The sequence below is a fragment of the Anopheles stephensi genome, chromosome 3 (assembly GCF_013141755.1).
Source record: "Anopheles stephensi strain Indian chromosome 3, UCI_ANSTEP_V1.0, whole genome shotgun sequence".
NCBI lineage: Eukaryota > Metazoa > Arthropoda > Insecta > Diptera > Culicidae > Anopheles > Anopheles stephensi.
Window position 1 is genome coordinate 1,479,698 of NC_050203.1, and position 11,062 is coordinate 1,490,759.

An 11,062-nucleotide genomic window follows, 5' to 3' on the forward strand; every position below is an offset into this window, starting at 1 on the left:
CACAACCCTGCGCACCCAGCAGTCGGTGACAGTTGAATTAAAACCGACAGCAAGAATCACGAAAAGAAACAGCGATCCTGCAACAGCGACATCCCATGGCTTCCGCGCAGAGGACGCTGCCCGACTGTGTTTTCTGCAAAATTGCCACCGGAAACGATCCGGCGACCGATATTGTGTTCCGCAATGAGCGTATGTGCATCTTTAAGGACATTCGGCCGGCGTCGGACTTCCATTACCTGGCCATACCGAACCATCATGTGGAAAATGTAAACTCACTCACCGTTGCTGATAAGCCGTTGCGTACGTAACCGGTAAACGGTGGCTCGCTGCTAGCCACAAGATAAATTAGGATTCTTTTTCTTCCAGTGGAAGAGCTGAAGCGAGAGCTCGTTAGCTACATGCGAAGCAAAGACGTTGATCCGTCCCAGGCATCGTTCGGGTTCCACATTCCACCCTTTACGAGCGTGAAGCATTTGCACCTGCATGCGATTGCCCCCGTTAGTAGGATGGGCTTTATTTCGCGGATGATTTTCCGGCCAAACACGATGTGGTTTAAAACGGTGCGAGCTGTCCTGTCCGTTAATAGAATAAATGTATTACGGTATGTATGTTTTATTTCTTCTTTCAGGATGAAGCTATTATGCAAACCATTTCCAACGATAACGCAACCGAGTGATATGTGTTTTGTTTGACGCTGTACGAAACGTTCCATATTGTTAATGAATAAATATCCTTTTTATTGGCTTCGACTAACGCTAACTGACTTTGCTATTTGTAGCACTTCGATACCGATCCGATTCTATCTATAAGCATTGGTTTGCGATTAAACTTTGATAATATTGCACATACTCTCCGCATTGCTCATCTGGAAAGAAGCAAACCCCATTAGTTTTGCGTAGCTTCGAGCTCTTCGAGCTGCACACCATTCGACTTACGCTTGAGAAAATCCGGACATCCTCGAAGCCGAACGTTTTTCATCTGGAAGAAGTTGTACACCGAATGGAATATTAACGGATCGCCGGTTTTAAAGGCAGCCTCGAGATATTTCCTCGCCGGCAACGAATCCGCACCCGGCATCTGTTTGGCCAACCGTAGCGCATCGATTACTTGTCCACGTTCCAGCAACACCTCCAGTATGATTTCATTCGCGTTTAACCGAGCCAACATGTCAAGCGCCATTTGCGATACGACTGGATACTCCACATTCGACAGGGAGAGCAGAAAGCAGGCCAACGCTTTCGATTCATTGAGAGCGGAATATTTTAGCAAAAACTGCAACGTGTCGAACTGTCTGTGGCTGACCAGGTCAATCAAGAGTGCCTTACTTAGCTCGTGGTTCGCGTTGATGCCGTTTCGGGCCAGCGAGTTTAGGTAAAGCAGCAGGATCTTTCCCATCTGTGGCGCGTCGATGATGGTGGAGAATGCGATCGAGTACATGTCGGCCTGATCGATGAGCACCCGCGGGGGCGTAGGAACCTTCATGGGCGATTTGGCCAGGGACATCAATGCCATTTGGCTCTGCAACTCGCTGTCCAGCACACTCTTGTACAGTGCGTTTAGCTTGTTGAAAATACTCTCGATCACGGGTAGCATCGTCCCGCTGTACATGGTGCTCATCATATCCTTCAGTACGGACAGAATGACGGTTTTTCCATCGCTCCGCTGGAGTAGGAATTCCACCAACCGCAATCGATCGGTAATGAGTGCACAGAGTGCGCTCAGCCTTAGCTGAACAAACCACAAGCATCCGAGCTTCGAATCGATCACAATGTTTGGTTGAAACAGCACCCAATCTTTCGTATCTGTAAAGGATTAATGGATAAATCAACATCCAACAAATGGTAAAACTGCCACCACGTACATAGTTCACAGTTCATCGTTTTCCCATCGAGCGAAATGCTTGGCACTTCGAGCTGAAATGGCCGGATGGGTTTCGCCGGTATGATCGGTGAGTGTATGATGGCTCCCGTGCCATGCTCCGTTTCGCTGCTACTGAGCGCAATGTCGAACAGCATCGAGCTGGCCGTCGCCTGATGGTGTACGATCACCACATCGTCGACCACGTTCATAGCAAATCGACCGCTCTGACCCAGCTTGAGAATGTGTGATTTTTTTGGTGCCAGCCCAGGACCATTGAGTAGGTAAATTACTACCTCGAACGGTCGGTTCGGAGGTTGCCTTAGAATCAATATTGCGTTAGTCCCGTAAAGTTGCGCCAGCGTCACGTCCTTTCCCATGCAACCTTGGTCGATGCCCACTGCAAAAAAAAAAGCGAACGATGAAATGTTTTCATTTTTCGACTCGGTCCACCCCGTTCAGAGATGGATAACCTTACATTCCAGCCTGGGCAGCTTGGTGATTGTAGCCGGTTTCAGGATGACCGGTGTCAGAATTGTCCCCAAATTGGAGGACAGCAGCGCAAACTTCGAAACGGGACAGTAACTGAACCAATTCATTGTGATGCTGAGCGATTTGACCGATTTGAGGGTGCGCTTTTCAAAGTTGACCATCAATATCTCCACCCCAACGTTTGTGAACAGCGCCACCTGCCGCTCCTGCACCCACACAAACCCATTGATGACGCTTTTGCCTTTGTACAGCAGCATCTCCTGCAGATTGGGCCGATGGTTTGGCAGGAAGCTGATGAACTCGACCGACGTCTCGCTACGCTGCACGGCCAGCACCTGGTTGTCGATGGAGAACTTTATGGATCGGATCTGTGCATCAGGCGCATCGGTCGAGTGTAGATCCATGCAAAACACAAAGTTTTCGCCATCCCGTGCACCTTTCACTACGATTCCCGTAGCTCCACCGGAACGGACCGCAATCACCTGATGGAAGTGCAACGTACTGCGTATCAAGCGCAACACTGGCGTCAGGGAAAGGCACCTACCTGTTGTTTGGCATCGTCAAAGAATACGTTTGTCAGCAGCCCGGTACCGTCGAATCGAATCGGATCCGGGGACAATTCCAGATAGTAGTGCTGCAATTCCGTGCCCATTTTCAAGCCACTTCTTCTTCTTCTTCTATTTTGTTGAAACAGGGTATAGCCTTCTATGCGTATGAGCAACTATTGTTCCCCCCACATATTCAAAGGTTAACTGTTTCGTTTGGGCTTTCGACTGAGTCCTAGGACTGCTCAAGAGTCATCTACCCGGTTGCGGAGTCTGTTGTTTTTCTGCTTGGTCTGTTTGTCAGATGAGTGGTGTTATGCTTTTCGTTTATGCTGCATGTTTCATGTCTTGCTTGGTTCTATTCAAAGTGAGATTTTTGTTTCTCGTATGAATTTGGTTATATTTTTGACCATGCGTCCGTTCGGCTCTTTCCATTTCTCTAAAAATGCGTCGAAGGAGATGTCGTATTTTTCTCGTTGGGTCTGGTATCTGTTGCAGTAAAAGATGTTATGTGTTCCTGTTTCGGGAATATTACATGCATCACAGTTTCCGTTTTCGGTGATTCTCATTTTGTTGAGCCAATATTTTGAGAGATCATGTCCAGCTATGATTTTGTTTGTTGTTTTGATGTCGTGGGGTGTGATGTTTAGATTGTGGTGCCACGGTTTGTCTTCGAACTCTTTTTGGAATCTTTGGAATTTTTTTCCCTTTTGCTCACACGTTTTTTTGTACCATTCTCTAGTTTCTTTTTTCATGTTTTCAACTAACATATGGTTTACATCTGCCAAACGTAGTTTGTTGTTGTATATGTCTTTTGCGTGCACTCCTTTTTTTGCTAGTTCATCTGCCTTTTCGTTTCCATATAGACCTAAGTGTCCTGGAATCCATCTTATTTGAGCGTTAGAGTGTTTGCATCCTCTGAGTATATTATAGACTATTTCGTCGATGTGATCGAGGTTTTGTGCGTTAATGAGGATTTTACATGCAGCTTGACTGTCTGTAAGGATGATTGGGTTTTCTATTTTTTCTATCGTTATGATGTTAATGGCTTTTTCTATGGCTGCTAATTCTATGGACGTAATTGGAGTTATGTTTTTTGTTTTGAATTTATGTGCCCAGTATCTGTTATTGTTATTATTGTGAGGTCTTATGTATATTCCGATTCCGCATCCCTCATCGCTCTTGCTCCCGTCAGTGAAAATTAGAGTGTTCGTTGTTCCTAGCTTTTTTATTTCCTGTTCGCAAAATTGTTTGAGGTATACTTTCCCTGCTGTAGAGTTTTTTGATATGTTGGGTTCGATTTCACAGCGAATTTTTGTGCTTCCATTGATGTCATTTGTTTTGATTCTTGCTGTTTCTTCAAAAATATTCAGATTGTTCTGGAATAAATTCTCCATGTATGATTTGTTTCTTGATCTGGTTCTTGAGTTTTCTCTCATGGTTCTTCTCATTTGGTCCCTATGGATCGGAGAGTAAATTAATGTTTTGACCATGTCCTTTTTGGCTATATAACTTGCTCTAATGTGTGGTGGGGTTTCGGCTGCAATCGCCATTAGCGTGTTAATAGGGGTTGTTTTAGAGCAACCCGTTACTTTTCTGAGTGACTGGTTTGTAATTGAATTCATTGAGTTTAGTAAGTTTTTTTTTGCATTTAGAGTGTACAGGGAGCCAGTTTCCAAAATGTTCCTTATAATGGCTCTGTGTACAGTAATGGTTTTCGTAGGGCTGAGGTTGTTTTTGGTGTTACATATCCTTCTCACTAACTGTAATCTTTTTCTAGCTTTATCCTTGAGTTCTTCTACATGTTTTTTGAAAAATAGGTTGCCATCAATCCACACTCCGAGATATTTGTAAACTGTAACTTTTTCTATTCGCTGGTTTCTTATTTGTATAGTGATGTTTTGGGGTTTCTTGCTGAAGATCATAAATTTTGTTTTGTCTATGTTAATTGGAAGCTTTAGTCCCTGGATTGTATTTGAAAAACTATTGATCGCTGTTTGCATCTTATATTCCAGTTCTGTGGCTGTTTTCCCTTTTTGAATGATTACGAAATCGTCCGCATACTGTAAAACTTTTCCGTCGCTATTGTTGAGTGTTTCGTGGATTTTTTTGGTGTAGATGTTAAATAAGGTGGGTGAGAGGACATCCCCTTGTGGTAAACCGTCTGACACTAATTTTTTTAGCTTTTCTCCTTCTGATTTTATTTCTATCGTTCTGTTGTTTAAGAAACTTCCTACCCATCTAATGATTTCTATCGGAATCTGGTTTTGCTCCAAAATTTGTATGAGCGAGTCTGTGTGTACGTTGTTGTACGCGCTTTTTAAATCTATAAACATTATTCCAGTTAACCAGTTTTTTCTTTTGTTGGATGTAATTTCATTCACTAAATAGTTGACGCATTGGTTTGTGGTACAGTTTTTTTTGAAGCCAAAAGAAGTTGTTGGTATAATGTTGTTGTTGTGACAGTGTCTGTTGAGGTCTTCTAACACTGCTGAATTTATGATTTTAGTGATAGCCGGAATCATAGCTATGGGCCTATAGTTTTTAGCGTTGTTTCTATCAGCCCCTGGTTTGGGGATCGCCACTATTTCTATGTGTTTGTATTTCTTTTTTAAATTTCCTTTTTCCCACATGTTATTTATCTCCTTTACTATTTTACTGACCGATGGTCTATTTATATTTTTCAGAATTTCGTAGGAGATTTTGTCAGGCCCTGGGGCTGTATTTTTCTTTTTTTTTAGAATGTTATGCCATCTTTCTTCGTCCATGATATTGTTTAATGGCCTAGCATATTGATAAGGTTTTTTGTTCCCTTTCTTATTTTTTTGAAAATTTTCTTCTAAAAATGTTTTTGCTGCCTCTTTGTTGTTGTGGATGAGATTTTCATCTTTTGTGTTTGTTTTTTTGCCTTCGATTTTTCCTATAAATCTCCATAATTCTGTGGTGTTAGTGTAATTGTTTATCTCGCTAAGTTTCTCTTCATATTTTTGGATTTTGTGTTTTCTTTTAATTAGTCTGAATTTAGCTAGATTTTTCTTGAATTCAATTTCGTTCTCTATTGTTTTGTTTCTATTGAAAATTTGTCTACTTTTGTTTTTTACCTTCCAAGCTTTTTCCGTTTCTCTATTCCACCAGATTTTTAGTGGTTTTTTTGATTTAGAGGTGTTTTCTTTTACTAGTGTGTCTATTTTCTGGAAAATTTGTTTCACTGAGGTGTGTTCCTCTATTTCCATTTGTTTTAATTCATGGTAAAGTTTTTTCCTGTTTGTTATTAGTCGGGCTTGTTTGTGATTGATTGTTTCTATAGTTGTGATAATTGTTTTGTGATTGGTGGCTCCCATGTGGTGATCTAGTACTACCCTTGTGCATTTATCGGTTATGTTTTCTGTTACGAATGTTAAGTCTATTGCTGTATTTCTTTTGTTTAAGTCTGTGGGGATGTATGTAGGTTCTTTGTTGTGCAAAATTGTTAGTTGAGTATTGTCTATTTCGTTAATTATAAACGTACCTTTATTGTCGCTCCAAGGGTTTCCCCATGAGGTGTGATGCGAGTTGAGGTCTGCGGCTATTAGGCATTTCCTGTTGTTTGTATTGTGTATTATTTGCGTAATGGTGTCTTTGAAGTCTTGAATCGGGGTCCTAGGGGCTGCATAGATGCAAATTATTTTGAATTTATCCTGTATGAGTTCAATTTCTGTGATTTGTATGTTTTCGTTACTAAGTCTATTGATTGTTCTAAATTTTTTGTTTTTTTGGAGGTAAATTGCAGTGCCTCCATAGCCGTCCGATCTATTGCTGTTTATGCGGTTGTAGTTGTGGATTTTGGATTTATGTAGATTATTGTCGTCTAACCAAGTTTCACAGATGCAAGCTGCTGTGATGTCTTGTGCGAGTAGAATTCTTTCTAACTCGTCTTTGTTTTTAATGAGGCTGGTTATGTTTGTTTGTAGTATTTTTAATGTGGATGTCATAATATTGAACAAATTTATCTTTTCTCTTTTTTTTATATGTTAACAAAAACCTATACAACAAAAAACCTGTTTGGCAGTTTATAGTATGCTACGTTCGTTCGTTTTGGTGCTTTTTTTGTGTGGCTTTTTAAAATCATGCTGGGAGACCCCTGCTTTTTCCTCGTCTGTGTCTGGATAGGAGCTGTCGGACATTGCTCTTTTGTTAAGTGTCATAGTGTTCGAGACACTTTTACCGTAGTCTATGCGTTCCAGTGCTTTGCTGCAGCCTGGTTCGTCAATGGATTTTTTTCTAGTAATTGTACCCACTTGGGTGGGGACACTTTTTGTGGTTACCACTTTTTCTGTTGAGCCCTCTTTGGCCGTAGTGTGGTTGCCCTGTACTATTGCCGAGTATAGGCGCTGGTTGACACCTGATGCCTTTTGGCTGTTATTTTTCCTATTTTGTGTGCAGGAAACACCGTAATGGACCATTTGATCGCAGTACATGCAGGTTTGTTCCTGCCCGCGGTATGTGATCCTACCCCGCTCACCCTTTATGGTGATGTATGATGGAATGGGCCTGTTAATTAACATTTTCACCGCTCTGTTGCCGTTTCTTACGCCTGGAAAAGGCGTAGGCTCCTCCCAGAGGAGGTCCTTTGCCCCCTTCACCTCCCCGAAGGCCTCCAAAGCTGATATAATATCCGCGTTAGTCACCTTGGCGGATACCTCCTGTATGGTTACGACTTTGGTGTCGTCCTCCATTGTGATTGGGATCGCGTGATCCCCACCGTTACACGTGATGGTGTGCTTTCTATCATGCACCTCCACTATTAAGAGAGCATCGCCCTCCTCTTTCATCTCCACCACCACAGATGTGGAAAGGTTCAGGAATTGTACCATTTCCAGCTTTTCCGGTTTTAGGCTTAGCTTGTCCGTAAGGAAGCTAAAAATTTCTGTGCGTGTGGGCTTTCTTGGGATTTGCGAGAAATCCACCTTAAAGGTTCTGTCGCTAACCGACATTTTTCAAATCAAAATCCTCTCTTTTTTACGCAAAAATTGTCCGTTACGGAAAGACACGTTTTTTGACACTCGCTGGTAATGACAGACTGATTTTCAAGCCACGAACAAGGTATATAGATTTAGGAGGTAGAATTATATAGAGCAATTTGACATTTCGCGACTTGACGTTTTTGTTCCGTGGTGAGGTGGAGAAGAAATGGTTGTGGAATGGTAGAAGGTATTGGTGGAGGTATTGTTTACAAATATTTACCCTCATAGCTTCTTGTACTTTCGGTTTGCTCGGTTGTGGATTGCGTGTTTTTGGTGGCTTTGAAGTGATAAATATTGAATGCCCCGTAAACAGTTTACAGTATCATTCAATATAAACGTTCTTACACCGATGATCGATGGAGTCCTTACCTGGATCCAGTGGAGGCAGCACATCATGATACTGATACTTTACGGTCCACGCACTGGTGGTGCTGGTGCTTTCAAATCATAGTGAAACTTTCCGAACAATCTGATGGCAGAGAATCGAATTAGTCGTTCGTTGAAACCACAGATGAATGAAGAATAGAGGAAGCATCCATACAATCTACTGGACAACGAATGCATAAAATACTTACCTACGCATAATTGCTAATGCTATCCAGTGAAGCATTATACGCCTGACGGGTACGAAAGATAAGGGTTTCGAGGTGGATGCGGCACAATTCTATCCTATTCCTTGTAATTTATGGTACTTAGCACGAGAATCGAACAGCTTCACTTAATCTACCAGTGTAATTTTATCGAGTGGTATGCCGTAATTCGATACGTCCGATAGGCCTTTGGTAGCTGTATGAAGAAAACAACGTCACGCAAATTTCTTTTTAGAGCTGGTAAAGGAACTGTTTATCTTCAGTGCTATGTGCAACGACGATGATAAATGTAGAAACTTGGTTTACTGAACCGAAAAACGATGCTTTATGTTTGTTTATTTTGGTAGTCCCAAACCATATGATTAAGTAAACAAACTTTGAAGTTTCTCGACCGGCCAAAATCCAAAATGTCTACCTGCCAAATCGACAAAAATTCACCTTCTAAATATATACACCTTGGCCACGAATCATCCGAATCTTATCTGAATCATAACAAACTCCCTGTTGTTGACATTGCACAAGCCCCGACAGCCCCGTTTGACGTTTCTGACAGCTACCTGCCGAACGTCAACTTGACACTGGGAAAACGTCACTCGGGCAACAACGAGGCCGTTCGTCGTTGTTTTGTTTGGGACTCCTCGCAAAAGAAATTTGCCGGATAATTGCCGTCAATCTCTGCCGCCGCAATGGACGTCCTCTCGAGACCTGCAGAAGAGTTCGTGAACGATGGAACGGTGGAGGAACTGTGGGCCGTAAAGGCGGTCGATCACGCGGAGGTACACTTCAATCTACTGTGCAGTGTGGATCCTCGCCTACTCCGTCTGACACCGTACGACGATGAAATATACGAACAGTTCCGGCGCATGTTCCCGGACATGGATGTGCGGGTGGTGAACGAAAACGAACTCAAAAACACCGACGCCAAAAGCAAATGGAGAGCCTATGTGGAGAAGTTCAATCGACTGGAAGATTTCAGCTACGGTACATTGCTGCGGGCCGACGCCGAGGAAGAATTCCGACCGGAAAACGCAATCCTGGTAGTGCGAATCCAGTTCTGGGCGATCGAGGTAGCGAGAAACCGGGAGGGGCATAACGATATCGTAAGGATGAAGTTCCGCGGAAGAAACTTTAATCGAGACGTTGAATAAAACCGCTCCGCACTGCATGATTTTGTAACCACGATAGCGTTCTTTCGGATAACTTGCGTATCGCGTTTTGTTACTATGCACTAGAATGGCTTCCGTTTCAATTATGTACTTCTCTATTGACTCTGTATCCACATGCTGCGTTTTCGCGCGAACCGTAACGAAAACAAAGTGTGCCCAAACTGAACGTTTCGCTGGACCGATAATGGATGCAACGCTTCGGCCTTCCTTACGCGTGCAGCTCTTGCGCCTGTTTCTTTTCGATTTTCAACTTCCGCTGCAACAATCTCTTCTCGCGTTCGTATTCTTTCAGCCGGAGAATGTAGCTAAAAGTGGAGGAAAATGTTAGCTCGCACCAATTCCACCCTTTCACAGTCTGTGACCGAACGTACTCATCGTATTCGCAGTTAAGGTACTCGTGCTTTTCGTGGGCACATTTGTACGCCCATGGCCAAACCCTAGTCCGGCATGCACGGTACTCAATCAGCTTGTGGGCACAGTAATCCCGGGCTTCCAGGGGTAGCTTTGCTGCTTCCATTTCCTCTGGGGTAGCAATCATTACTGCAAAACAGAAATAGTATCGACAGGTAAGCAACCCGAGAAGACATCGCTTAGCTGCGCGTCTGCATCGGGGTGATCAACGGATGAGCTTAGTTTTGTTTTGACGCGCCAGATGATCTCCTGCTGCTGCTCCATCAGTTTGACATGTTATGTAATTAGTATGCATTTCGGAGCAAATATTCCGGTTCTTTTGCACGTAATCACCGCGAAAGATCGTAGGCATATCATGCACCGATGCAAAGACGAGCTACCCGATGAAAGACCGGAAAAGCTGGCACATGATCTTACCGCGTTCCTTCCGGCCATTGGGAAAACCAAGGTTCGGGTCGAAACTCGGTTCCGTTAGCGGCAGCGGAGTTCCCTTCGGGTTGGTCAGATACAGCGACACGTAGTTACCCATCCTAACGCAGGAGCCCCGTGGTCGCCGCTAGGAATTCTACAAAAGGAGCCACAATGAATGGAAAAGGACTAAAATGGTTTTGTTTTGTAGGTGACCGAGGTTTTCACGTACTGGAGTTTTGATGATTGCTTTGGATTTTCGCTTCTTTGACAAGCAGCGTTTGACAGACGGGCCCTTTTTGACACGGAACAGTGGTTTTCCTGCTAGCAATTCGTTCAACTTTTGTTTGCTACATCATTCTGTTATAATGTAAATTAGAACAATTTTAGGGTTCTGATGTTATTTCAGTTCTTAAATATAGCTTTAGTAGGAGCTAAATGCTTCTAAAAAAAACATCCTACTCAGTTCTATGCTCCATGTACCGAGCGCACCCCCTTTGGGCGCGTGTGTGTGCGTGTGACGTTCTGTAGAAAAAAATGTTTTGATTTGTATGTTCACCGTGCGCGCGAAAGAGACACAGCCTCTCGTT

General features: G+C 43.1%; 4 protein-coding genes across 8 annotated transcripts; 2 read left to right on the plus strand and 2 right to left on the minus strand.

Annotated features, from left to right (window-relative positions):
* Nucleotides 1-20: 20 nt before the first annotated feature.
* Nucleotides 21-759, plus strand: LOC118512111 (histidine triad nucleotide-binding protein 3). 2 transcript variants are annotated; one of them, XM_036056086.1, is made up of 3 exons: nt 21-300; nt 367-560; nt 629-753. In XM_036056086.1, the coding sequence occupies exons 1-3, from the start codon at nt 96-98 to the stop codon at nt 674-676; spliced, it is 447 nt and encodes a 148-aa protein (XP_035911979.1). In that variant the 5' UTR covers nt 21-95; the 3' UTR covers nt 677-753. The 2 variants fall into 2 exon arrangements, with proteins under 2 accessions (XP_035911979.1, XP_035911978.1); XM_036056085.1 differs by having other exon boundaries at nt 367-759.
* LOC118512062 (regulator of MON1-CCZ1 complex) lies at nt 714-9,023 on the minus strand. Of its 4 annotated transcripts, none has more exons than XM_036055924.1 (6): nt 8,952-9,023; nt 2,894-3,012; nt 2,336-2,831; nt 1,862-2,257; nt 936-1,802; nt 714-865 (listed from the first exon to the last, which is right to left on the minus strand). In XM_036055924.1, exons 1-6 carry the CDS (start codon nt 8,956-8,958, stop codon nt 804-806), a joined length of 1,947 nt encoding a protein of 648 aa, XP_035911817.1. In that variant the 5' UTR covers nt 8,959-9,023; the 3' UTR covers nt 714-803. The 4 variants fall into 4 exon arrangements, with proteins under 4 accessions (XP_035911817.1, XP_035911818.1, XP_035911816.1 ...); XM_036055925.1 differs by having other exon boundaries at nt 717-865; nt 2,894-8,366; nt 8,473-9,021; XM_036055923.1 differs by lacking the exons at nt 714-865; nt 936-1,802; nt 1,862-2,257; nt 2,336-2,831; nt 2,894-3,012 and adding exons at nt 3,030-6,540; nt 6,932-8,366 and having other exon boundaries at nt 8,473-8,954.
* A 47-nt stretch (nt 9,024-9,070) lies between these two features.
* On the plus strand, nt 9,071-9,669 carry LOC118512113 (protein PBDC1). Its single transcript, XM_036056088.1, has one exon. The coding sequence runs from the start codon at nt 9,174-9,176 to the stop codon at nt 9,633-9,635; it is 462 nt and encodes a 153-aa protein (XP_035911981.1). The 5' UTR covers nt 9,071-9,173; the 3' UTR covers nt 9,636-9,669.
* A 56-nt stretch (nt 9,670-9,725) lies between these two features.
* Nucleotides 9,726-10,846, minus strand: LOC118512117 (NADH dehydrogenase [ubiquinone] 1 beta subcomplex subunit 7). The gene is made up of 4 exons (XM_036056093.1): nt 10,705-10,846; nt 10,482-10,629; nt 10,025-10,193; nt 9,726-9,958 (listed from the first exon to the last, which is right to left on the minus strand). The coding sequence occupies exons 2-4, from the start codon at nt 10,591-10,593 to the stop codon at nt 9,862-9,864; spliced, it is 378 nt and encodes a 125-aa protein (XP_035911986.1). The 5' UTR covers nt 10,594-10,629; nt 10,705-10,846; the 3' UTR covers nt 9,726-9,861.
* Nucleotides 10,847-11,062: the final 216 nt, after the last annotated feature.

Bases quoted from the DNA above. Each gene is read 5' to 3' on its own strand.
- LOC118512113 (XM_036056088.1), top strand. From the start codon at position 9,174: ATGGACGTCCTCTCGAGACCTGCAGAAGAGTTCGTGAACGATGGAACG.
- LOC118512117 (XM_036056093.1), bottom strand. From the start codon at position 10,593: ATGGGTAACTACGTGTCGCTGTATCTGACCAACCCGAAGGGAACTCCG. The intron at 10,194-10,481 runs GTAAGATCATGT...TCTGTTTTGCAG, and splicing joins CAATGGCCGGAAGGAACGCG to TAATGATTGCTACCCCAGAG. The intron at 9,959-10,024 runs GTACGTTCGGTC...CTCCACTTTTAG, and splicing joins CTTAACTGCGAATACGATGA to CTACATTCTCCGGCTGAAAG.
- LOC118512062 (XM_036055922.1), bottom strand. From the start codon at position 6,865: ATGACATCCACATTAAAAATACTACAAACAAACATAACCAGCCTCATT.
- LOC118512111 (XM_036056085.1), top strand. From the start codon at position 96: ATGGCTTCCGCGCAGAGGACGCTGCCCGACTGTGTTTTCTGCAAAATT. The intron at 301-366 runs GTACGTAACCGG...TTTTTCTTCCAG, and splicing joins CGTTGCTGATAAGCCGTTGC to TGGAAGAGCTGAAGCGAGAG.